Raw genomic sequence first — 27,690 nt, 5'->3', positions numbered from 1 at the left:
AACCATTTTCAAATCCAATGTCAAACCTGACACTAACGTAACTATTTTCATATCTTGGTAAATTACTCTAAAGGATGCAACCAGAAACAGAAACATCCATTTTCTAGCCCAACTTTTGGAATTTACTTTGTGAGCAAAGCAGCCTACAAAACCGATAGCCCACTGGCCTGCTGAACAGCTCTGTAAAGACTACAGTAGGCTGTCTCTAACTGAATCTGAATTTCTGTTATGTCAGATCACATTAAGTCTCATAACGCTACATACTGTCAGATTGAAGCAGAGCATGGTGCAGCTTGACATGGTGAAAAACAATCCCAAAAATCTGACCCTGAAATGACGTAGCAGATGATACACTGAAACACACATTGGTTTCAAAAGTAAATGCAGTAACATATTGACCCTTTAGAAGTGACCCTCAAGAGAGAAAAAATACTAGGTGATCTTTCATTCCCTCTGTTGCAGTACATTATGTCTATTTACACCATCATTTAAGAACTGTCAAGGAATCCATTGCTGAATGATCCCTTCGACCAGAGGTTAACAACAAAGATTGATGGGCAGATGACTGCTACCCTCAATAATGTGCTCCGTTATAAGCATAAGCACACGGTCAAAAGACTCAGACCGAAACTTTGGATTCTGTGTTGAGCATATGGATAAATAAATCTCTCCCAGCACTCCAGAACACTTCTGAAGCTGCTCTTATCACTGTAATTATTAGTTTCCACAGATCAAACAAACATAACCACTACAGAAAAAAAGCAGATCCCATCTGAGTTTTCCTAAGAGTTTATAAAGACCTATAGTTTCTGATATATATAAAAATATGAGAATGAGTTTAAAATACATGTCAAATCATGTTATTTGCAAAGACATTCACACACATACACATGTACATAAATAATCAAGCATTCCTTAAACACAGTCTTAAAAGACATTTTTGGGGCTACCTAACTTTAACAGGATTTGCTAGTTGAAAAACTGAAAAGTTAAAAGAATTGGTACTATAAAAGTATGGAAGAACTGGGAGAATTTCTGAACAAAAGCAATTTTTAAATGCTTTTTAAAAACTGAAAAAACACAAACGATAAAATAAATACTCCTTTTTAGTCAATGCTAATTACAGGCTTGGAGAACTTAAATTGGGATGTCCAAACTGGAGATACAAACTTAACTTGAAATCATGCAAAGAAAACACCTTTTCATAGTTTCCTTTTTTTTAAGTAGACAAATCTGTAGAAAGGGACAAGTGCTTAAGTTTTAATGTCATCTTTCATGAATATTTCATGTTATACTTACATATAACAATTTGAAGAGCAATTTGCACATAAAAAAATAAAGTAAGTCAGCAATGAGCTCTTGATCTAGTAGTCTAGCCAAACTAAGTCCCCTAAAAAGCTTATCAACAGTGTTGTATTTCTAAGGCTGGGGATTATTTCCATTTTGTTAGTACCATAGAACTTGTAAAACATAAGATGACTAGGGTGTGATGTACTGAAAAGGCTCGTCAATAAATACAAGGGCTAAAAGGAAACAAGCAAGGAAAAAAGATGTCCAATGTTGGTAAAGTTTGCACTAAGTGTCTATTTAATATAAAGATCAATGTGCTGACTGAAGCTGTGCAGTAATGAAATACAAAGTGCCTGCCAGTCAGCAAGCAGAAAACTAGGGGGAAATAATTCCAGAGATAAAAATAAACATTTTCCATTTAATTTTCGATTTATTTAATGTATTTAAAAACACAGAAAAGCTCTGGAGATAAAGTGAGATGCCTGCCTTTAAAACTTCACTTGTCATTACTGCTGTTCTGGGAAGATCAACATCCAAAAAAGCATTTGCATCTTAAATTGATTTGGACCTTTTCTCCTAAATGTTCTCCAGAAAGACACGTATGCAAGAAAAATAATATTTATCTCTAAAGATAAAGAACATATATAGAAGGAAAATATACATATATATTGAAGCACTGTATTGTATATACTACCAAAACTAATTTAAAATGTCCCAAAAGAAAATAAAACTCAAGCAAAAAGTAGTTTTATATTTTGAACTCATGATCAAGGTATTACATTCTTTTTTTCCATGGAGTGAACAGACCCAACTGACCCAAATGTTTATTGGCAGCAGGTCTGTCTTGTCACAACAAAAACAGCATTTCTGGAGTTTCAACTGCTTGATGATGTCTGAAGATCCTAATGTCTCTGTATTTCTGGTGGACAGGAATTACTAGCAAAAGCTATTTCTCAATTTTGTGAAAGAGAAATGTTAACAGTTTTTAGAGCATTTTACAGCCTAGAAATGATGGAGAGCTAATTATTCCAAAATACACTGAAGCTGTTTTCTCATCAGCTCTCATTTGCAAGAAACCATTAATGGATGCAAAGAATGAAATGCAATGCAAATACCAAAACCCAGGCCTTCTTCATGGCCTGCACTGGGGAACTGGAAACAGACCACATCCGTTTGTGTGGTCCATTTGCATTGACTTCATGTAATTCCTAATGATCTGTAGCAGAGGAGAGGGGAGCTGTGGGAAATATATTTATTTATTAATTTATTTTTAGACCATCATTTAGAGCCATTTTTCCCATGGCCCGGTCTTTGCTATTTGGGTTTGCCAGCACTCCTGGAGCCTTCTGATACTGCACAAAACCAAATCCCTCCTGATGCCAAACCCTTTCTCCAGCACTGCAGCACAAAGCCGAGCACTGCCAGCAGTGGCACCACCCTTCCACTCCCAAGGGACAGACACATCCCCTAGTGTCCAGGCACAATACTGTTTAAAAGACTCTAATAAACAAATTATCCTTCAGACCGCTATATGAAACAATTCCTAATATTGTCCTGATATGCTCTTAATAACAAAACTCAAAAAAAATTAATACCCTGCTGTCCTTCTTCCCACCTTTCACTAATAGAGGCCTTCCATTGAAAATCTTCAATCACAAGAAGAAAATAGGAAGATTAATTAAACGTTTGCTATCTAAACAAGTCCCACTCTCAAAAGAAAACATAATCACTTTTATGCAGGAAACCTCTCTGTGGAAACATATTAAACTTTCAATCATCAGTATACAAGGACATTAGAGAAAAAGAGTATTATCTGAAGCGACATTACCTTCCAGTCATAACGCTTGCCATATAAGTGTCTGACTACAATAAAACAGAGACCAATACAGTGAGAACTCAAAATTAATACAGCATGATAGGACTGAGACTCTGTAATTATTGCCCTTTTAATGCACATTGGGTAGCAGAAACAAGTTCTCAATTATCAAAATGTCTCAGGGAGTTGAAACAGGCTTAGCCATCTTCATTCTGCTGTATTACATTTACGTCTCTGCTGGCCTGTACACCTTTTGTCAACTGCCTTAACAGTGTTATCAAACACTACACATTACAGAAAGAATATTGTGGAAGGCTTCATTAACATTTTTTTTTAAACTTTTCAACAGTAAACAAAACTGTTTATAAGGGAAGAGCAGCATAGCAAGGAAATAACCAGCACAGCAAGGAAATACCTATTCATAGTCTCCTGCGCACTCGTTCTAACATGCAGATGTTCAGGTAGAAGTCCTTCAAAGTGTGATTAAATACACACTAAAATATTCTACTACCTCACAACTTTCAAATATCTTAACACCACATTTAATTTTTATCTTGCAATTTAGAATAGGACATATGTTAATCTCTAAAAAGAAGTTGAATTTTACTTTGAGACAAGTCCTTCAGTTGATTTTTATTCAGTATCATGTAGGTTACAACATATTTTACCTTGACTATCATCAGTATTTACAGCCAACCATTTCCAATATTTATCAGCTTGTCTGACTTTAATTATAATAAGCATGGAGCTAACTTAAAATACCACATCTATCAGATTGAGTTCTCAGAAGCTTTCAGCAAAGCCTAAGCATGAATGCTAACATGGTCTTCTTGTGCTACCCAATTTATAGCATGAGTTAATAATGATTTGTTGAGTGAATTAAGAGAAGTCAGGAAGAAACTTCATACATCCACTGTATGGTGAAGACAGTATTACCAGGACTCTGTTACCTTGGGAAGCCCCCAATAGCCAAGTGTTTCGCATACACAATGATGTATGATGGAAATCATAGATTTTCCATTTTATATACCAGAGAGGAAAAAGTGACAACAGAAGAAATCCTAGCAGGCAGTCAGCTCGCAGTACTTAACACAAACTCTTTTTTTTTTGTTTTGTTTGTTTGTCTGTGAATCAACAGCACATTACCTACATACCCTGACCTTGCCAAAATAATATGCTCTCTAGGACAGAACAAACAAAACAAATTTAATCTGGATAGCAGAATGGTAAAGAAAGTTACCCAGGCTACAAGGAAACAAAGCTGTAATTGAAAAGCCTTATAACACTAACAAAAAACAGGCGCTACTCATGTCCATGGGTTTCCGTGTTGTTTTTTTTTCCATGGATACTTGCAAAGATGGCATAGCTAACATTTGTCCTGTGGGCACGTAAAGGAACTAGCACAAGAAGTTATACAGTTTCAATGAAGGCATGTTCCTACAAAGCCTGAATGCTATGCATTAGTCGTCCCCCCCCCTCCAACTTTGTACCACTGACTTATTTGGGAACCTGTAAAGCTAAGTGTGATTTGCCAAAAAAAAAAAAAAAAAAAAAAAAAAAAAGCATTTGTTTCGCAGAAGATTCACTGTTTTAAATGTGTCTAAATGACACCAAACCAAAATTCCTATGCCTACAAGTCTTTTCTATTCTTTCTATTTCTACCTTTGTATTTGAAGCTGAATTTCTAGTTACAGGCTCCAAGTAACTGACATTCATCAATGTAAGCACGGCCTGCCTTTGCTTTTTGGTTACACAGATGCATACACATTTGTATGTATATTGCTTTGTATATGTATGTGCACTTACATGCAGCATGAGGATGTCAATAGAAACACAAAACTGCACCCTTTGAAATAGTCTAAGTGCATATGTTCATGGGTGTTGTATGCATATGGGTTTATCCCATTTTTCTCCTCTCCCTTACTGATCCTCAAACACTACCAATTCATCCCAGCAACAGGTGGTTAGCCGTAAGGACAGACATGCAAAATAAACAGCACTTTCTCAAAAAGCCGGCTCTGCTTTGTTAGCTGCTGTTCACAGCACAAGCAGCCGCTACCAGAGAGGCATGTCCCTAATTGCAAGGACTGCAGGGAAAGGAAGACAACCAGCTCCCGATTAGCCCCCTGATTAATGTTACCCAAATGACTCCACAGCTCTTCATGTCGGGAGGAAAAGCGGGAGGAGGACAGAACCGTAACTCAGCCCGCAAGATTTCCATTCCAGCGAAGCCTCTGAAGCAACGTGTGATCACTAAGGGAGAAAGGCAGATCATTTTGAAGGCTCTGACATGCAGCCTCAGCAACTAAAGCGAGATCTAAGCCTCACTGCATAGTGTGACAGCAGTTACAGCTTCTTACCAATTACTTCTAATAGGGGCGGCTCCATTTCCCCATTGGTATGTGAAGCAAGTAGACACACAAAGACTCTACCTCAAATAGACACACTAACTGCAAAGTGCACGGCTGTCAGATGAACCACAAACGAACACAGAAGCCACTTCAGACTTAACAAATACTGATCTAATTTCCTCACCCTTAAAATAAGGAGAACAAAACTGCCTGTGAGTACAGCGAGGCCCCTCCTGAAGCCTGTATTTTGGAAAAAAACAACCATTAGTTCGATAATCCCTTGCCTTATTAACCACTTCGGGTCAAAGAGAGGAGAGCAAGCCTTCTTCACCAGGAAGGCAAACAAATACAACCCTGATTATGAAGTAATAACCAGTTTCTTTTCAAAACTGTTGATAAAGTAGGGCCATACCACCTTTTCTCTACAAGTAAGAATTCACGAGAAGTTTCTTTGAAATGTATGAACAGCTAGATTCTAGGCTGCCTTCTGTTACAACTATTCTAATAAGAAACATTAGGGGCTGAACTTCAGCTCAATCCTCACCATAGCCATTAAACTTTCTTTGTGACAAACATTTATCACTTTAAAAAAGCAAACAAATCTGAGACTACACATACACACACTACCTGAGAACCTGAACGTTTTCTACATTTGAGAGTGGCAGAAAAGCTGTGGAAAAGTCACAGCAAGAAGGATGTGAACACCATTTGGACTTAGATTTAAGGCTGCTGCACTCCATGTGATAGCTGGAAGGTTACGAGCCACGCACATAAACCTGACTGATGAAGGGCAAGTGCAAACTACTCTATGTGATAAGAACAAGGTGTATTAAAGTCTGATTGACTGACTGGGGTCAGGATTAAGATAATTGATGAAGACATGGATATGCAAATGTGGTTGGTAGAAGTATATATAAATCCTCCTCCATGAGGCTCTGCAGTCTCCTGAGACGTTAAACCAATATATGGAAGATTCTCTTAAATTCCAGTAAAATTAAGTTTTGCCACTTTGTAAAAAGTATTTGAGTAAAAATATTTTCAAAAGGAAAAATAGCCACTGAACCAAGCACTTAGATGACATCAAAAGCCAATGAAACTTGGTCATCTCCCTGCCAGTGGACCTCCAAAAACTTCTCCTTGGGAATTAAAGTTCAAAGCATAGAGATGATGCATCTTGCCAGCTTCTGTGGTCTTTAAGACCTATTTTGGTTTTGTTTTGTTTTAAACATGTGACATTTCATATCAATAGGTCAAGTTCAGTAAAAGACACATCACAATAAGACAGGCTATAGGGAGATTCTGGTGTCTGACAACACAACTACATCCTACACAAGGTTTTCTAATAAAAAATTTGCTTGTGGATGCATTTACGTGTTTCAAATAAACAAACTAGGAATTAACATCACACATTGCAATTTCTATACAATTACCACAGTAATTAACAGCAATAAACACTAAATGTTTAAAATCCTTTTTTTCAGATCATTATCATCACAGTCTTTCCTTTTTCCTTAAAATGAAATGAAGAAAAAAAGGCGATATTTTCCCCTAACAAAGCATCTCTTTAGCACATAAAGAATTACCTAAATAAAAAGCAGCCATCATCCCACCCAAGACATATGGGAAAACAAAGCTATTTGTATATATCCCCACAGGTCTCCTTCTGCTTGCCAATTTCCAGTCTTTAAATCATTATTAAGAAAAAAAAAAATTATATTTAGCTGCTGGTTTTTGTTAGCAAGTTTTCCTAAAGAGAATAATCAAATCAATATCAATTCCTCATAGTAGCAATTCAACCAAGGGATTCTTTTTTTTCCCCCCATTTAGGTGGGTGAAATAAACAGCAACATTCAGGAACACATTGATCTAAACATCTCCAAAATTACTCACATTTACACACAAAAAGCATAGGTACTCTTACCTCCTAATTTTCTAATAAATCTGTGATTAAAAAAAAGTCCATATAGGTAATGCTGGAGCAATACTTGAAAAACAGCAGTGACCACAAACGAGGAAACTTGACTAGGCTTTTTGTTTTCTATACAATTATTCAGAATCCCCAGATAGTACTCCTGATGTTCTAACATTTAAGCTTTCATCATTATTAAGAAACAAAGATCTAACTTTTTTTCTAGACAGCAAGGGTAATCTGTCTTCCTATATTAGTATTAAAAACCTGCAATGAAAATGCACTCCTATCCTGCAACAGGTCAGAGCTTCTCAAATACTCTCCCTGCCCCAGAGGATTATTAGTTTTGTAAGGATTTTCCTTTCCCTCAGGTGGCACTTCCAGCCCTTCTGCATCAGAAGGGTCTCAAATTTGTCTGGATTTACTATAAAGTGATAAATGGCCACAGTGCACAGAAGAACAAATTTCATGAAGTCCCAAGCAAAGGAAAAGGCCACCTTCAGGAAAATTTAAAGAAGGTGAAGGGAAAGGTAGACCTTGCATTAACCATGACTAAGTTAAATTATTTTTTGGCAGATCCTATGACAGCACAGCAATGACTGTAGACTGAGAGTTTTGTAACTCTTTTAGAGATGGTTTACTCCATCCTAATCCATTATACAATATAACAGTAACAATAAGTCTTCCTGACATCAGCTGAGGAAGACGAAACACAGAAGGTTAATTGAGAAAGTTGAAACACAGGTAAATTAACACACAAAAGGGATTAAACACTGGAACATTAGAAACAAACTGTTTCCTGAGCAATGGTAGTCCTAAACCCTGTGACTTTGTGTCCAATATTTAGATTATTTCATGTTTAACAATGTGTGATTAAAGCTTTTAGTACCCTTGCGTCTTCTGAAAGACCCTTTTCTTTTGGGATTTCCCAATGTCAAACCTAAGCAAGCATCTGCTGCTGCTGGGTTGATTCCTTGCTGTCTAATAGTTCACAATTGACTTCACAGTGCAACCTTTTGCACGGTAGGAATCTCTTGTATTGACCACATATTTTTTCCAGAATGTATAGAAAAGGCTTGAGACCTCTAGTACATTAGACTGATTTGAAATTGGTCAACAAGATCAACATTATTCAGAAACCAAGCAGACTGGCAGATGATCTCACAGAGTGTAATCGCAGATGCCATTTTTTTTTCCAGGAACCCAGTAAAATTCAACACAAACCAAAAAATTCAGTCTTTGCATACAGGTAGACAGCCCATTCTGCTAACAGTTTGAAGTTATATTTAGCCTTTACAGTCCCTCTCTTCAGTTTAAAGATAAGAGCGCTTGGCACACGCATGCATTTGCAGGATAGGAGCTGATACTGTTTCATGGGCCTCCTGGCATGGATAGTACCGAGCTCTGTTGCTTAAGAGTGTCTCATGTAGGTGTTTCCTCACATCAGGCAAAGCTTTCTGTGGCGCTATTCTAACCCAGGAGCCATTCTGAGTATTTTAGATAGGCTATACGTTCTCCAGTTCCCTTCTTGTGATTATTCATTCATATCTGGATCTCAAGGAGATTATTCACTCGTTTAAAGTTACACTAGTTCATCCGTTCTTTCACCATCATTAGAGAAAAAAAGAAGGTAATAAAGTTTTTATCTTTATTATTTAAACCAACCCAATCTGGATTCTTTAACTTCAGCAAGCAAATAATTCTCAGTCTACAAAACAAAACAAATTTCCTTCTCTTCCTCTCCCCAAAAATGAAGCTTTTAATTAATTTTCACACTTTTTTTTTAAATATACTGCAATGAAGTCACTGAGTGAAATTAAGCCCTTTATCACCTTCACTACAGAAACTAAACCCATAAAGGGAAGCAGACAAATCTCACTCCTAACCCTGTGTTTTCTCTCTTGTACTCAAGTCTAACAAATTTTTCAACCACATCATGTTATAAACCATCAAATGATTTTCTGATGCAACTCTCTGAAGAAGTCCTAAATGTCTTACTGTTCTCTGACACAACCAAAACACATCCAAGATTTCTATTACTGCTAATTTTCTGCTACTGTTGCACAGCAGAAGTTACTGAACCAGATCCAAAATGAACTGGCTAAACTATAGCAGTCCAAACAAGAAGAGGATGGTCTGAGATTCCACCAAAAGAAACAGTTCCAACCCATAGTGACATTACTGCCATCACACCAACGTAATGTCTCTCCCCGCAGCTAGTCCATGGTTACCAAGACTGTGGCTATACTTGCCAAAATCACTTGTCTCTGGGGTTCCAACCCCTTCTGCTACCATTATTTGGAATTTTGTTCCTTTCTAAGAGTGTAAGCAGGATTTGAAAGAAAACTTAAAAGTTCTCAGTACTCAGACAACCCCACTAAATGTCCCATAAGCCAACATTTAAAGTCTCCCTCTCTTTGCCTCCCACCCTTCCCACTGCAATGCTGCCTTTGCTATTCCTGTTTTAATACCATAATATATTGTTTTACTTAATTACAGCTTGTCCAGACTTATGTGGCTGCACAAGATGGGAAAAAATAAAAGATATAAACCACGACAAAGACTCCCACAGATACTACTCTGTAAAGCAGAAATAAAGTATATCATCAAATATTACTTACTGAAGGAAGAGTGCACTTTGGGCACCAGAACTGTCATTTGGAGTCAAATATCTGCAATCCAATTCCTATTTTTTTAATAAAATTTGATGAGCTCATAAATACTACCATACAAGGTAATCATAGAATCATTTTAGTTTGGAGAGACCTTTAAGATGAGAGCACCCAGTCATTAACCCAGCACTGCCAAGTCCACCAATAAACGATGTCCCCAAGTGACATATCTACGTGTCTTTTAAATACCTCCTGGGATGGTGGCTCAACCACTTCTCTGGGCAGCCTTTCCAATATTTGACAAATCTTTCAGTAAAGACACTTCTCATAATATCCAGTCTAAACCTCCCCTGGCACAACTTGAGGCCATTTCACAGCATCCTTAATGCAGAGCAACATGGAAGATCTTTACCCAAAATTAAAGCACGCTGCTGTTCCTTCAGCCAACAGTATTACTATTACACCACAAGTATCTGGTAGGATATCTAGTGAGATGTTGGTGCTCAGGCTACTCTAAGTTATGAATACAATGCCAGAATTTGACCTTTAATTATTCTTCCACAGCAGGGGGGATTCATATTCCCACTACAAAAATTAAACGTAAGACAATTCCTTCCTGTAAAGATTCTGTAATTTGAAGGATGAAGGTGATTACAGAGTAGTGTCGGTTCTAGTTAATGGATTATTCCTTCTTTAACAAAGTTCCCTTAAGGTTACAATATGGCTTTTAGAAGACAAGATGTATCTTAATTCCTGTTAATGACAATGTCAAATATAAGTGGGCCAAAGCAAAATGACTTTAAAAATCACCGAGGAGTTGCATTAGGATTAAATGAGATCTCTGGGTTATGGTCTGTTATGCAAGGAAGGCATTTCTTATTTCAGGGACTGAATATTTATTGGTCTTTTGGTACAAACATAACAACCATTTTTCCATGGGAGAGTTTCTCTATTTTCCTCACTCTGCATAGGTGCTTTGCCAGGAAGATATCTTGGTGATGATGAAAGCAAACGGTGGCTGAAGGCAGACCAGAGGAAATCACAATCACGTTGGAAATTAACTTCAAGCCAGCCATAATATATACCAGAGCTGAATTACCATCCTGAGTTCCTTTCCATGTCTGCTATGTGACAGGTAAAGATTTATCCAACCAAAGGTTTTATTCTTACTGATAGAATGAGAAAAACTGCTGGGAAAGTGCCAGGGAAGGTTATAGAGCAGATCATCTTGAATGCCATTAGGCAGCGTGTAGAAGCAAACCAGGGGATCAGTCCCAGTTAGCATGGATTCATGAAAGACAGGTCCTGCTTGACTAACCTCATCTCCTTCTGTGATAAAGCGACTGGCCCAGTGCATGAGGGAAAGGCAGTGGGTGTTGCCTGCCTGTGCCTCAGTAAAGCCTTTGAGACCGTCTCCCACAGCATCTCCTGGAGAAACCGGCTGCCCATGGCTGGGACGGGTGTGCTCTGCGCTGGGCTAAAAGCCGGCTGGCGGCCGAGCCCCAGGAGCGGTGGGGGATGGAGTCACACCCCGCTGGCGGGGGGCACACGGGGTGTCCCCAGGGCTCAGCACTGGGGCCGGCCATGGTTCATGTCGCCATGGACCATCGGGGCGAGGGACCGAGCGCTGCCCCAGCCAGTGTGCGGGTGGCACCAGCTGGGGGTGTCGATGTGCTGGGGGGCGGGGGGCTCTGCAGGGGGTGTCTGTCTCTTCTCCCAGGTAACAAGCAACAGGACAAGAGGAAATGACCTCAAGTTGTGTCAGGGAAGGTTTAGGTTGGGTATTAGAAAAAATGTCTTCACCAAAAGCGCGGTCAAGCACTGGAACAAGCTGCTCAGGGAGGTGGTTGGGCCACCATCCCTAGAGGTATTTAAAAGACGTGTAGATGTGGTGCTTAGGGACATGGTTTAGTGGTGGACTTGATGATCTTAAAGGTCTTTTCCAACCCAAGTGATTCTGAGTCTATGAAATGGGGACCATGAATAGTTCCTGACCCTGTAAAGCATTCCAAATTGATGAACTGAACTATTGCCTCCGAATAGCATTACGGTAGCCATGTTTCCATTCAGAGCTCTCCCATCAAGGGAATCATCAGTTACATTATTGCAAGGAATGTCTCCACGCAATTTTCCTCTCCTTCTTGAAGTCCTCCACAATTGTCCCTTATGTTTTTCTTAGAAACAGCCTATTAGGATCTTGACTACTAAAGCGAGAGATATGAAAACAAAATACCCAGTATTAAAAACGATCTCTGTAGAACTCAGTGTTCCTCAGTAATAAGACTAATCCTATTTACTCAATTTGTACACAAAATAATGTATTATTTCCATTTAAACAAATGCTATAATATCATGATGAATATTAAATGACTCTCCAATGGAACTCAGACATCCAGATTACATTCCTAATGGGCTCTGACTGAATAATCCAAACTGTGATGCCTTCTTTTCCTCTGCTTTTTATTTAATTCTTTACAGTGTAATGATGCTTTTCCTTCTAAAATGACTTAAGTAACTCTTAAAATAACTCCCCAAGCAACAGATCAAAACATTAAATACACCAGAAAATAAATGCAGCAGGCACAAAAGGCCTGCACAGCACAGTTCAAGGAACAGCAAAAGTCTGACACCTTTGCACACCTCTGGCTGGGACCAGCTAGACATTAAAAACATTTCAGAACCTTACTGAAATCAAAGTAAGATGCCTAGGTTTATAGTCACACAAATATCTTAGCAGCCCAACACTCCCTATATCTCTGCCATTTTTATACAATGGAACAAACACAGCTACCTTATCTTGCAGAATGATGCATTAAACTGGAAATTACTCAGATGCTATGATGAAAAGAACCTCACCTCACTAAATGGGTACTTTAATGTAAAGTCATCAAGGTAGAGTATAACAGAGATGATTTTAGTATTGACCAAGTGTACAGTTTGGGGTTCTGCTCTGAGCCCAGACAACTCCAAGTGCTTTGAGATCTTCATAGTTGAGGGATTCTCCACAGTTTCACATCGACTACTTCCTGAAGAGAGGCAGCACTGAGATGGAAACTTCTATACTACGAATCCCAAGAGTGCTTCACTGACAAGAATTCCCATTTCTTCATTTTCTATAATTTCCTAATTTAATAACCTCCTACATAACTTTGTTTGGATTCACCTTCACCTGAAAAAAATCAATCAAGCTTTGCTTCCCCTTCTTGATCATCACCCCTTTTTTTCAGCTAAGGAGAAGCATGTTGCTTTCCTGATTGCTGTTACAAAATAAAACTTAATCTTGCATTTCCATGAGGGCTAGGAAAATAGCCTTTGCATTTGTTTTAATTCACAGTATGAATGATACTTACTTCATATTCCAAAAATCACCACAGTACAGATTATTTACAGTTTTAACTTGTCTTTTCAGGGGGAACAAAAAAGAGAGAAAAAAAATTAGTGAACTTTACATTTAAATGAAGTCTTGGATGGCACAGATCAGATCTTTCCAGTTCCTTGATGTTGAACAAAAGGCTGGTTTTGTCTAGTATTTTTGCTACACTATACAAAAATTCAGTAGCCTACCACTTTACAAATACATGCATAGATCACAAACATATGAATACTGTGCAGGAGTGGTAATAGCACATATTTTTTAATAGCCACACAATATGTACGAAAACCTTTTGACCCTCAGGATTCTATAAAAATTGCATTCCTCACCATACTTCTCCTCTAAAAAGATTTCAGGAGTTTTACATTTATTGTGGTCCTCAAGATTAATCCTTTCTACGAAGATAATGACTAAAAATGTTCTCTCTAACATACACAGTCATCATACTTTACAAGCAGAGGTAAAAAAAAAAAAAATCCTGCAGAGTACATTCATTCACTATTTATCATCAAAGAAAAGGAATAGTCCTGGCAAAAGCACTAGCCCCAGCCTATGGAAAGGGTGCTGAAGAAAGCCAGCAAACTCATAAAAAAGCTTAGCCATAAGAAAAATAAACAAAACACAGTATCTAAATACAAGAAGTGTGAGAAGGAGAAGGAATGGGTTTTCTGTCCCAATAAGGAAGACACAAAGCAGTGGTGGGAAGCCACGCCAACTCTTAATTGGGTAAAACAAAAAAGAAACTGTTTCCATCCAGGAAGAAAGCCAAAGAAATCTTGCCCAGAGTGGCATCAGAAAGATTACTAGGAGGGACCAGGCAAAGGCAGAAAGGGAGCAGAGAATGTGTTTCCTTGATTCCAAATATGAACTCATGTATAAATTTACACACAAGCATATGCACATATCTGTATGTAAATATACACACCTTTACCACTTCCCTTGAATTTCGTACATAAATATATGTATGTGTGTATATATATATATAAAAAATAATATATGTGAATTCTCTTCCTCTCCTCTACTGCTTTCCATGAAAGACAACAGTGACCCGGAATTTATTGAGCAGCGTTTAATGCATATTGGGATACTGAATATATTTTCTCAGAACGATAGCATTACTGCCCGAAGCCCTACATACGTTCTCCAGAACAGACTTGTACCCTTCTCTTCAATTTCCAGATATACAGTTATCAAACAATTTCTAAATGGATACATAAACATTCACTCTCAAACAAATGTGAACTAAAGAGACTCCCCTTTCTGGAATTAGTTCCTCAGGTTCCCTGTAGACCAAATCATCCTTACATTTCTCCTTGTCATTTTCACATGCCCGAAAGAACACTTTAACCTTATGCCATGGCTTGAGAAGTCCAGAGATTCAAATTACCATCAGTCAGGGAAAGAAATTCCAAGAACTTAGGACCTTCTGCAGATGACATCTACAATTCTCAAAGACCTCTCTGTTCAAAATGAATTCATTTGCACCCTCCAGTTCCAGGCTGCTGAACTTTGCACTTTCTTTAGACAGTGTGTGCTGTATTATGAAACATTTCTCTGTTTCGGAACATAAAGGGGAAAAAACAGTCACCAATAGCCACTACTTTCTGCAAAGTTGAGCCTGGCGGCTGTTCACTAAAATGTTACAGTGAGTTGAAAAAGAGACAGTAAAGCATGCACAATAAGTGCTTTCTGGACTAGATTAATAATAACTTTTGACCAGATGACTGAACTGAAATACTAGTGGAAAACAGCTTCCAATAAAGACTTCCACTTAATTTTTTCATGAGTGTGCCCGCAGATATATTTCTGAAGTGTTTTCAAATACAAACTGATTTTAAAAATAATTATTTTGAATAAAGAGAGCAAGCCGCCTGTTTTGAAAGTGTCACTCCACAGCATTTTAAATTTTTCAAAAGAACTTGCACCCTGTCTTTGCAAAACATTTTTCAAACTATTTGAAGTGTCAAAATGTCTCCTTAGTTTGCCTTGACTTTACAAGCAAGACAAGTTACCTGAAACTTCCCAAACTCTTTTCCAAAGTCTTCTGACTGGTTTCTACTACCACCAAAATTCCAGGTAGGCTATGACAGCATTCATTCAGAATAAATGTTTTACCACAACTTTAAGATTATTCCTATATCATATTAGGCATTACCCTGAAAGTATTTAGTGAATAGCTTTTATGGGAAACAACCTCTGTCCCCAGCTCCCATACCCTGCTAGGAATTACAGAGTGCTTAGAGGGGGGAAGTCTTACTTCTGCTGTTAGCATGCTTACTCACATACCTTAAAAATCAAAGTACTAAAATTAATTTATAAGTAATAATTTGAAGTTAAATTGACTTTCTTTAATTGCATTTAGTGTTATACACTGTGATGCATTACTAAATAAAAAAAAAATACTATAAAAAATGACAAAAATCCATGCTTAAATTAAGTAGGCCAATTACTTTAAGTGCTGCTACAGTCAGAAAAGTGATTCAAGGATAAATATGGGAGCACACAATGCCATTTCTTCAATACTTTCCAGATCAAATTCAATGTAAAAGTCAACAGGTCTTTTTATTATTTTTTTTTTCCTCTGCCCCATGGCATCACAAACACTCCACGGGACTTAAAGAACTTGGCTGAATTCTTTCTTTCCTGGCATCCTCTGCAACACCAACGATGATTATATATTACATTACAAGACACACTCTTTCCAAAGGAAAACGTTCATTTTTTCCAGGTAGAAAGTAAAGATTTTTTTCATTTGTCTGGAGTCTAGACATCCAGTATCCCTGGTTATGCATAAATAACTAGGTGGTACAGAATTTGCGTATAATAAATGCTCAGATCATTCTGTTCCTTGTTGGATGAAAAGGTACTTAAGGCCCAGGCTATTCCTCCCTGTATCATTTTATACAGCAGTACCAAAGAGAGATGTCTAACCATTCCCTCCCTAAGCTATTGCTGTTGCAGATTTCTAACCATAAAGAAGGTATGTTGCTCTGTGGCTGGCTGCTTAAATACTATACATTTTACCGTTTAAACACAGCAATCCAAATTCAAGTTTCTCTGCCACAGTTCTAGCTGGTGTGCTCCAACCAACTGAAAAATCCAGGTATTTTTAATGACATATGCAAACTCAACCACACAGCACATGCAGAAGTCTAACACCTTCTGGTGGTGTCACATTTCCTGAACAGGCACCTACCAACACACATGCAGTTGGTTCAACACTTCTCAAACACCAGATTCCGTGTATTGACATTAAACAAGGCATGCTCACTGGAAAAGCCTGTAGGGAGATATGGCAGCCATAGTGATGCATAAGTGGTTAACAGCTGAAATAATGATGCAGAAAGCAGAAGTTAACTTCTGTTATACTGACAAGAATAACACTTAAAAAATCTTAATGTAAAGTAGGATAAAAGTAGCTTGTCTGTAAATGTTCTGCTTGGCTTTTATTGTGATGGCCAATGCTTCACATCATGAACGATGTGCAGTGTCACATATGGATTGTGTAAAAAAAACGCATTTCTCCATTTTCATTACTATATTCCTTTGCCAAGTAAATAACTGCAAGAGTAGTGGCCTGCAGAAAGGAAGGCACCATTCCAGGATCAATAGCTAGTTGTAAAACTATTGACAGCATAGGTCCTATAACTTCTAGTCAAGGTTGAGGCCCTCAACAGGTAGGACTCGGAAACAAAACTGCCATATAATTGCTCTAGGAAACAAAACTTCCCATGAAACTCATCACATTGAAAACCAAGTTCTTTCTACACGGCAAAATTAATCAGGAAGCATTCAAATTAATGTGGTGTCAATGATCACAATGAAACAGAAGTTATCTCTAATCTAGAAAAAGTTAAAATTTAAAATAATTAATAAGTCAATAAAGTGTGGGGGTTTTTCCCCTGTAGGAACAAAACTCCATAGTTTGATTTGAAAGGACCAAAACTCTTCACGAGTTTCTTCTGTAAAACTTTTGTACAACAGTTTTCTTAACCAGACAACACTCACTTATTGACACCAAAGATTAAGAATAAATTACTACAGCTCCCTTTCACAGGTCTAATACCTTTTTAATTGAGAAAACAGAATCATAAAAAACCTGCCTGTTTTGTCTTACATTTTGTAATGTGGGTATATGCTCACATCTGTAGGAAAGCAGAGACTTGATGTAACTACAGAAACAATGTGTTTTTCAACAGTAAGATTAATCTAGTAAAAACATCGCTGCTATTCACATTTCTCTTCAGAAACGTAACATATCATTTTCATATCCAGCTTCCAAAATCCTTCTCAAATCCTTCTTCGAACTATACATCTGTTCATTTGCTTGCCCTAGAAGCACAGTTTCATCTGTTTATTACGGAACCTCATCTTACCATGGACAGCACCCCCTGCTTTTAACCTATAGTCATTTCAGAGCTTGGTAAGATTCTTTATGAAACTTGCCACACTACCAATTTTTATGTCAGAAAATTTGATTACTGATGCTTCTGCATCCAGGAGGTCAGCAAAATAAAACATTAAGCTTCCCAGCAGGCCTTTAAGCACTGACGTAATGTATGTGGAGGCACACAAGATGCTCCTGTAAAGAGGAAAAAAGCAATTCAAAACACATGAGGGCAGCTGAAGCTTTTTAGGATGACACAACAGATCTGATTTTCTGTTGCAGGTTTTTTTAACAGGTGGGTAGACCTAGTTCCACAGAGCACCGTCTGACAGCCATTGACAAACTTAGGGACAATTCATTTTTTTCCCCAGAAAATTAATGTAAAATACCATCATTTAGCATGCATTTTCATAAAGACATTTAAGGTAAATTAATGCATTTAACATGACCCTGGTTCCTTGAGCTCTTACTGGAATTGACTTATTCCTGAATGTGCCACAATTCTGTTGCCTGAAGAATTTGTAAGGAAATTTCAAACACCAGTTTAATCGCACTGGGAGGAAGGTTTTTCTTTCCATTGCACAGATGGGAAAGGGAAGCATACAGGGGCTAGAAAGACTTCTCAAGATGACATGGCAAAGAATAGCAGAGACAGGGCTTCGACTGTCTCTCTTTCTGGCCTTGAGCTCCAACAGCTCTACAACGCATCAGCAAGACAGGATGTTTGTCTTGGCTGCGACTGACTGGCATTGCTCTAGTGCCTAGCCATCATTTTCATATCAGGCAGCAGTCTCATCAGCAGAAAGCTCCCATTGTGATCAAGGGGGAGTAGATTTCCTGTGCATCTCCTGAAATTATGCACAAACCATAAATGAGAGAAGTGGAAAAACAAGGGCTAAGTCACGAAAACACAGTGTCTATATCAACCCTTTACATTTTCTTACACAAATACAGAAGAACTGTATGGATATGCATCAGCTGACCTTTCCCCCACTGGTACTGCTCAGTAGAACATCTTATCATTGAGAAGAGTTTGAATGCTGCAGCTGTCAAGCCTGAGGTCTTTTGAAAGGCCACTTCTCCTGAACCAACTTATTACTCATTTCTTGCTATTATCCGTTTCTTCACCACAAGTGACAAAATCTAAAAGCTGGTTTCACATTAGGTGGAATATCACAGTTTGTACCGTGCTTCTACCATTTCCATTTAGCTATCTTTTTCTTTAGAACTTCCACATCTTTCCTGTGAAATGTCTCCATTTCTTGTTACAGAATTTAAGGCATTGTACTAGAAGAAAGGACCATATCTTTTCACTGAAGCTGTGCATACAGATTTCTGTCTGTAGCTTTAGTGTAAAACAAGACATATTTTATCATAAGCACAACAATAATGAGGAGTTTGTTAGGCTGGTCAGTGACTACTCTGTATTTCTAATTGCCAAGTCTGCTCCTTGTCCTTAATTTAACCCCTGCAGAAATTATAATCCAAAATGTATAGCTGATAAAGAACAAGTAATCCACAAGGTAAATAATTTTCAGCTCCAGTATAGCACAGCATTACTATAAACATGGGGCTTCTTTTAACTGTGCGATGTTATTTTGTCTTCTGAAAGCCTGACAGTTTCCACAAGGAGGACACCAAGGGATTGGCTGGGTTTTAGAGATCAGCAGATGGACAAATTAAAACATTACTCAAGGGAATAGTATAACTTCCAGAGAGCAGGTAGGGAAGGACCATTTATTACAGTAAACCTCGAGAGCCCAGTGTTGGAAACTCTCCATAATCATAAACACGTGTTCTTCAAGTGACCTCCCTGCTCGTGGCCAGCAGGCAACTCCTGCACGTTGAGCGAGGAGGTGCTACTGGAGATGCACAAGCACAGCTCTCCTGCAGCTCAGCAGGGAGGGCAGTGGGCACACCCTGGCACCCAGCCTGCTGTCCTTGAGCTCAGTGCAGCATCCTGGGGACTAGGTTATCTACCCCTATTCACCAATGCCTGCCCAGAGACAGCAGGGTTCAATTGGCTTTTCTATGGGAACTCCTCCCACCAAAATTTTATGAAAAAATACTTTTAGTGGAATTAGTGCAAGATGGTTGTCGTGTCTGAGAGGAAGAGGAGAAGCGCATGGGCAGCTGCAGTATGCAACACAGTATCCAACTGGAAGAAGCAAAATATCTGGTGGCAAATTTTCCATCCTCTTTTACTGTCTGTCTTACTGGTACAGCCTGAAGGTCAGTCTGTGGTAAAGAGAAAAGGTAAATTTGATCACACTGAATTTATAGAGTATGTGTAGGGTTTCAGGATTTGATACTGAGATGTTAACCCTTTGCAGAAAAGGCAAAGAAACACAGATGTACTACTGGAAGAAGCGATACCATAGCTCAGTAACCAGGTTTGCTACTGTATTAGGTTTGCATGATAGGGTTTTGGTAGCCAGGAAGGCTATAGGGGTGGCTTCTTGTGAGAAGCTACTAGAAGCTTCTCTGATATCCGATGAAGCCAATGCCAGCCGGCTCCGAGATGGACAAGCCACTGGCCAAGGCCAAGCCCAGCAGCAGCAGTACTTCTGGGATAGCACATTTAAGGGGGAAAAATCCCCTGAATCAAATTTCAGCAGCAGGGCGGAGTGAGAATACGTGAGAGCAAGAGCCCTGCAGACACCAAGGTTAATGCAGGAGGAGGCAGGAGATGCTCCAGCTGCCGGAGCAGAGATTCCCCTGCAGCCTGGGGAGGTTAATGGTGGAGCAGATCCCCACCTGCAGCCCGGGGAGGGTCCCACACCAGAGCAGGTGGGTGCCCGCAGGAGGCTGTGACCCCATGGGCAGCCCACCCTGGAGCAGCTCCTGGCAGGGCCCGTGGCCCCGTGGGGAGAGGAGCCCGGGCTGGAGTAGCTCCTGACAGGACCTATAACCCCATGGGGGACTTCACACTGGAGCACTGTGTGAAGAACTGCAGCCTGTGGAAAGGACCCATATTGGAGAAGTTCATGCAGGACTGTCTGCCGTGGGAGGGACACCACGCTGGGGCAGGGCAGAGTGTGAGGATCCTCCCCCTGAGGAGGAAGGAGCAGCAGAGGCAGCGTGTGAGGGACTGACCCCAGCCCTATTCCTTTCCCATTCTTGGAAATAACCATTAGAATAATTTTACCTTCTTAAACCCAATCCTACATTACATAGCAACTTTCTCATCACTATCAGAAGGCTACTAAAAGATCACCTTGTGGTGCTTGCTTTCAAAACACTCACTGCTCAAGTGTTACATAGGACAGTAATTACATGGCAGTTTATTTGCTGGGTTGCTAGATTTTTGAGTCTACAGACTAACTCTACAAGTATCATGGCAGTCGTCTTATGCTTAAAATAATTCTATATGATTAGAAGGACATTACAGCCTCGGTTGATTTCCCACTTAAAATCAGCCTCATTATCTTCAGTCTTGCTGTTCAAGTGACACAGCAATTGACATCTCTAACAACTGAGAACAGAAAGCTGCGCCTAAGACTTTCAGAACTCGTTCCATCTCAGGACCCTTCGTATAGCCTTTTTGTTTCATTTTTTTTAAACCAGGAGTAGCCCAACTTCAAAACCAAAGATGTTATTTCTCTCTGATTCACCACTGAAAAAATCTATGATTACATAGGAAGAATACAAATAAAGGTCTGTTTTGTAGTTGTGGAAGACTGCATATAAAATCTAAACTGTATGCACAGACACACAAGATGTATTTTTCCAACTGCAATTTAACCTTAATTTCCTTTCTTTGTATTCTGTTCGAAGTCAGTCACCACACCAAAAGATTATGCATTGCATTTTAAACCAGAAGTGTTTGCAGGTTTTAAAACATACCACAGAAAATTTATTTTATCCATTACAGACCCTATATCCATTACAGATCCTATATCCTAAGATGACTGCGCTGAAAATACCATGAGTTAAACATATGGAACAGTGTTCATATCAGTTGGGTGGGGGGATTATGTACACAATTCCCTTTCACTGAGAGCTTGGCCCAATGAGAGATCTATTTTTTCTTTGATTCTTTACACCCAACATAAGGTACTAAATTTTCTTGGGCAGAGACTCCTTTTCCTCAAGTTTCAGCCCAAAGTAAAAATTTTGCTGAAGGAAATGCATCAGATACAGTGGAAATGCTAACTCTACACTTTAGTTTAATGCCAGGAAGGATATCAGTGTGGAATTCAGTCCAAATGGAGAAGAGTGTGAGGAAGCATGTGAAAAAAGAAATGGTAATAGTTATTGTGAAAATTAATTTTTAAAGAGAACAGTACTCAGCTTTGATAGAAAGTCTTTTCTGGGAATGGGTAGAGGCCACACTGAACTTACTTGCACAGCTATGTGACCCATGCCAATCAACATCAACACTTCATTAATATTTTACTGAAAAAGTGTGAGATGATTCAAACTTCAGCTGTCCTTGTAGATGTTGCTAAGCAACTTTGCTGCTTGTCTGTGAACTAGTTTTCACAGCAACCTTTCCTTCAAACCAAAGACCTGTGTCCACTTGAAACATTTTCCCTTTTGTCAGTGAAGAACCCAGCAAGTTCTAACCCACCCCTCCCTTTGCCTTTCCCTCCCCACATCCCAGTTAAAAAGAAATCAATTTAATACCATCTAAAATTCTCCACTTACCATAATCACTGTCATAAAACACTATGAATTTCTGCCACCGCAGCTCAGTGACCAGTTTCAGCATAACATCATTGAGGCGGACGGGTGGCCGGGCAGCCAGCGTGTACTCCTCCTCCTCCAGGCTGGGGTTCAGGTGGCATGCTGTGCGTGGGGAGCCTCCCGTGTTGCGTTGTACAAAAAGGTGTGGGATGTGCATGGCATCCGTCAGGGACTGCAGGGCGTTGGCTGAGGCACAACCAGTGGATGTCACTAAGGCTAAGATCCCCAGGGTCATCAGGTCACAGGCTGGAGAAGACAAGAAATAAAGCAGGGTTAGAACAAGCTCAGCAATTCCTTTGACAAACCTAGATGCTAAGAAGGAAACGGGACAGGCTTTACCCTTGCCATTAACAGAGAGTGGAAATGATTTATATTACAGTATCAGCCAGAGCCTTTCAGAGTTAGGTCCTGCACCTCTATGGCAGGAGACAGTATCTGCAATCTGTACTGATAAGAACAAGTCGAGGACAGATAGCATTACTGCTGTCATTTCTTCAGACAGGAGCTGATATGGATGGAGCTTACAGCCCTTGCTTCAGGTCATTCCTGGTGGAAGCAGGAACTGAACTGTCTTTTAAAAGCCAGTTCACTGCTTTCACCTCTTAATCTTTGTTGTGCACATTGGACGAAGACTTCAGACAATAAAGAGCAATTTCAGTTTCAAAGATTTCTCTTATACAACAGAATTTTGAAGGATTTTTAAATTGATGGAAAAACATTCACAGTGTGTCTCAGAGCTATGAAGAAACAACAAAGGCGCTCGTTAGAACAAAGGCAACTCATGAACAACTAAATTATTAATAACACTGTAGCCGTCTTTAAAAAGGTCTGGAAAAGCACATACCATTTAAAAACACTGCATACACATTTGAGCCCATCTGCTTTTGAGGATGAAGCGTTAGGCGAGTGAGACCCAGGCGGTGCTGGCTGGGCAGCCCTGGGCAGCCCTTCCCAGCCTTGCTGTGCTGCTGGGGTCAGCTGCAGCATCCCGCCCGGCTCGCTCTCCCCAGGACTCTGCCCGGTAGGGCCACCCGACATGCAGCTGGAGTTGGAAAATGTTTCAGTCTAGGCCCCCCAGCTATAGCCCAGCAGCTATTTAGTCAGTGGTGGCAAGACTAAGGCAGCTACTGACGTTTGATGTTACTAACCCTCTTGAATAAGTGGCAGAAAAGCCACAAGTCCCTGGGAGCTGGGCACAGGGAGGACTCATGGCTTAGTGCTGCCCTAAGGGTCCCCCAGGGGCACTCGGCGCTTCCCACTCCTCTTCTCCTTTGAAGAGGGCTGGGGGGAGCTCAGGGCTGCAGTTGCCGTTTCAGTCCCTGAGCAAGCACCTGCACAAGCCCAGCCTGCCCAAAGGAAACAAGCTAATCTGCTTCCCTGGGACAGAGGCCCACCACCAGAGCCAAGCTGGACAGGAGGTGACTGGGATGCTCCACAGCCCTGCTGCAGACTACATGACCTTGCTAACAGCCGATAAATGAAAGAGCCTCCGGGGTATAATCCAGAGCCCCTCTGGGACACACAGGGTAGCTGAGCAGGATGTTCAGCTCCCAGCATGGAGGGGAGGCTGCCCACGCTGTGCTTCCCTGCGCAAGGTGATGGCCACGGCACATGGGAGAGCTGGCGGCCGGCACGTGGCACATGCCGCAGGGCTGCCAGGGCATGTGTCAGCTCTGCTAACGCAGGAAAGACGTGCTGCCACCCTGCCGCTGACCCACCTCTGATCTCCGGTGGAACCAACCGAGAGAAAAGGTAGAAAAATGAGCATAACATATTAAAAGGATTTGGTTTTCCTCCTCTAAACACTTTTAAGTATACCTCCACTTTCAGAGGCCAAAACGTCAAAGGGACTGGACAGTGTATGAATAATTAATAGTAATTAGCAGTTAATTGCCAATATTAATTACACAAAGCCACAGTAATTAAACACATAAAACTGTTTTTAACGCAACCAACAAACTGTTTCACCAAATATCGTCTTAGACCAGACAGAAAATAAATAGATCACACTTTGATATGGGATAACAGAAAGAAAATGTTTGATCTTCTCTATGCACAGAACATTCAACATGTATCCTAATGCAACAGAGAAAGATGAAGTGCTTTTGAAATTATTTCCTTGATGGTCTTTACAATACACGTCAGCTGCATTATCTAAATTTACTCTGTGTTGATTATAGTTACATGAAATTGTTCTTTGTTTTTCCTGAGAGCTGACCTGATTTAACAGCAGGGAGGCATTACATTTGCCAAATGGGAGACCCAAGTTTGGGAACAGATTTGATTTCCCAGGCTTCTAGCCAGAGAAAACTGAACATGTCATACAGGTAATTTATTTAGTCACAGTAGGGGAGGGAACAGAGAAGTGGGAACAGAGGGAGAGAACAGCCGAGCTGAGCTATAAACCCCTGCAGAGATCACCAACCAGCAAGCTTTGCTGTCACCAGAGGTGAGAGAAGCAAGCCACACGGGTCTGTGGAAGGAACAATTTACTTGCAAAGCAGACAGAAGGAGCAAAAAAACAAAGCCCTTTCTCTCAGGAGGCTGCATTCAGAGAGTCACTTATTTGTGGAATATAGAGCTGATCACCAGTTGTATAACAAGAGATGACTTCATTCAGCAGTTGACACTAATCAAAAGCTGCTCACTTACTAGCAGCAAAAAGACCAGAGATACAACAGGCTGCAGCAAATGGGCCCCCTGATCTCCCAGCACAGCCCACTGAACACAGCTGAAATATCTCAGCAAAGACTGTTTTGGTCAAGGCATTTTCCCAGTGTTTTGTAGTTTGTGTCAACTGGTTAAAATGAAGAATTAGTCAATATGTTTCTACATTCTGATATTTTGTCAATTGATTATGTTCTGCCTGAAAGCATATGCTGCACAGTAACTGTTACCTCCTCTTGGCTCTTGGTTTCGAAATAGTATAGCAGGCAATGAAAAACTGGAATGACTAAGGGAAAAAGGTTTCGTATTTTCTGAATTGCTTTCTTTAGTCAAATTACAGGATGTGAAACAGAACATGTCATATTTCTAGTAGAAGACTTTCACTATATAAAAATACAATAGATTCCAGGAAGTTCAACCTCTCCACTCTTACTACACTGAAAGGTGAGAATAAGCTTTTAGCACATAAAGAAGTACTGCTTTCTACATTAGTAACAGAATAGGAAACAACTACTTAGCAAACTCCTATTCATTAAAAACCTCATTAACTCTTAAGACATCTTGAAATCCCATAGCAAAAGAACGTTCAAGGATTATACAATACCAGAAGAAAACTCTGGTGACAATTCTTTTAGGATTTCCTCCCACATGCCTGTACTTTTTTGCATACAAAACTTTGGCATGAGAAAAGATGTGTCATCTTCTGTTTTACTTCATACTAGCTACAGATTTTCAGCAACAGTCAAGCACCCCTGACGACGAGACTGAGTAAATCACTAATTCTGTATGCCAGCTGCAGCTTCATAAGCACTCAAAAGAACCTGCAATTTTTGCACATGAATTCTATTACTACCATCTTGATTTCCTTAAAGCTGAAATACAGAAATGTGAAGTTGCCTCAATTCATGTCAACATACTAACATAAGGGAAAGGGGAATCAGAACACCTTAGGTGTTTAGCGATCTTTAACTGCTATAGTGGTAGCTATAACAATTTCATATTGTTATAACGAAGATGTGTTCATATTTATTTATCCTGTAGATGTATTTACGTAGATAAGTTTTAAGAAATAATGCTTTTAAAGTATTTGTTCCACAGATAAAGAGAGACAACGTTCCAGCAATCCTGACTCCAGATTTCACTGCTACGTGAATAGCAATAGTTACTAGTTTACTGTACTGAAATGCCTTCATCACCATCAGGCTTCATCTTCATTCATCTATTTGAGCAGACTAAATTATGACATGGTAGTTGTTAATCGGTGTTAGCCACCATCAACAGACCATCTCTCATACTTACACTTGGATTTCATTGAAGTTTCCCAAATTATTGCTTAATCCAGTTTTTAGTCGTTTCAGTGAAATCTCTCTCTCAACCTATTCTTTTGAAATCTGTCTTCAGAATCTCCCCTTTCCACATCTGCTTGACATTTCATATCTGGAACTGTTATTTCCATTACAGAGTTTCACAACACACTGTCTGCTCTCTTCTCCATCTATAGCCCTGTTTTTCTCCATTTAGCTTCTCTGTGTCATCTCTGTCATGATGTTGACAGAAGTAACAAAGGTTAATATATTTGGGGCTTCTTCTAACATCCATTTGTCTAACGGTTCTTACATCATACCGATACATACCAAACTTTTCTCTCATTCTGTGACCCCCGTCTCTAACTCCAGTCATATCCCATTAGACAACAGTTCATGGAAGTGCAGCTATCATTTTTCAGAATGCACCTTATCCATGTGACCTTTTTAATCATGGCCCACGAGACTCCTCACAGCCTGTGAAACGATGCAAGAATTCTGCTTTGCTACAGTCACTTTTAAGGTCTTGCTTTCCTACCATTGCCTCATGTACTGCCATCCTATTTGTGAAGACAGGTGCAGATGGCAAAGTCCTGATTTGGCACCATCTTCATAGGGATACTTGCATTAAAAGCTTTAGCTCAGATCTCTCTAATTAAATCCCTCTCCAAACTGCAGGGAATCAAAATACTCCAAGACAAACTGTTATCTTGCTTCTGGCAATGTGACAATATGACCATCTTTCAGTCTCCCTTTCAGTGGTTTCCTGTTTTTCAGAAAAGGGTAGAAACTTGTTCCTTTGTTTCCACAATTATCAATAGACCAGCTGCCACTGTAATTTCGGATCTAACAATACATCCACCTACTGGCATTCACACTGCCTCTTCAAACTTCAATGCCTTTCTGTCTCTCACTTCTGTGTAGCTCTATAGCTGGTCCTACCCACTCTGGACAGCATCTGATCATATTTGATAAATCCTCTCTGAATTGTTTGAATTTACTTGATTATTTTTTTCTTTTTTAGTTTGATTAACCTTTAGGAGCATTTTACTGCACTGCAAATGGAGAATCTTCCTAATAGCAAATAACTTGATTAAAAAAAAAAAATATCACGGTTCAAAAATTGAGAGGTTGCTGCCTTTTCGCTTGGAAAGATCTTCAAAGGAAGAGAACTTCAGATCTGGCAAAAGAATGGAAATCCAGCCACACTGCACATACCTAATATTTCTAGTGTAGTTCTCTGGAATGAAATGATTAACGAAGTTGGCACTTAAGTATTTGTAACTAGGTTT

General features: G+C 39.6%; 1 protein-coding gene across 1 annotated transcript in view; it reads right to left on the bottom strand.

Annotated features, from left to right (window-relative positions):
- The window catches only part of GRID1 (glutamate ionotropic receptor delta type subunit 1), a 541,426-nt gene that overhangs the window by 297,298 nt on the left and 216,438 nt on the right, over nucleotides 1–27,690 (bottom strand). Inside the window, exon 3 of the mRNA XM_005236732.3 lies at nucleotides 22,389–22,673. Coding sequence (XP_005236789.2) covers nucleotides 22,389–22,673 — 285 coding nt within the window. The remainder of the gene's footprint in view (nucleotides 1–22,388; nucleotides 22,674–27,690) is intronic.

This window comes from Falco peregrinus, chromosome 1, assembly GCF_023634155.1.
Source record: "Falco peregrinus isolate bFalPer1 chromosome 1, bFalPer1.pri, whole genome shotgun sequence".
NCBI classification, from domain to species: domain Eukaryota; kingdom Metazoa; phylum Chordata; class Aves; order Falconiformes; family Falconidae; genus Falco; species Falco peregrinus.
Note: the sequence above shows the minus strand (reverse complement) of the source record. Positions and strands in the feature narration are given on the sequence as shown.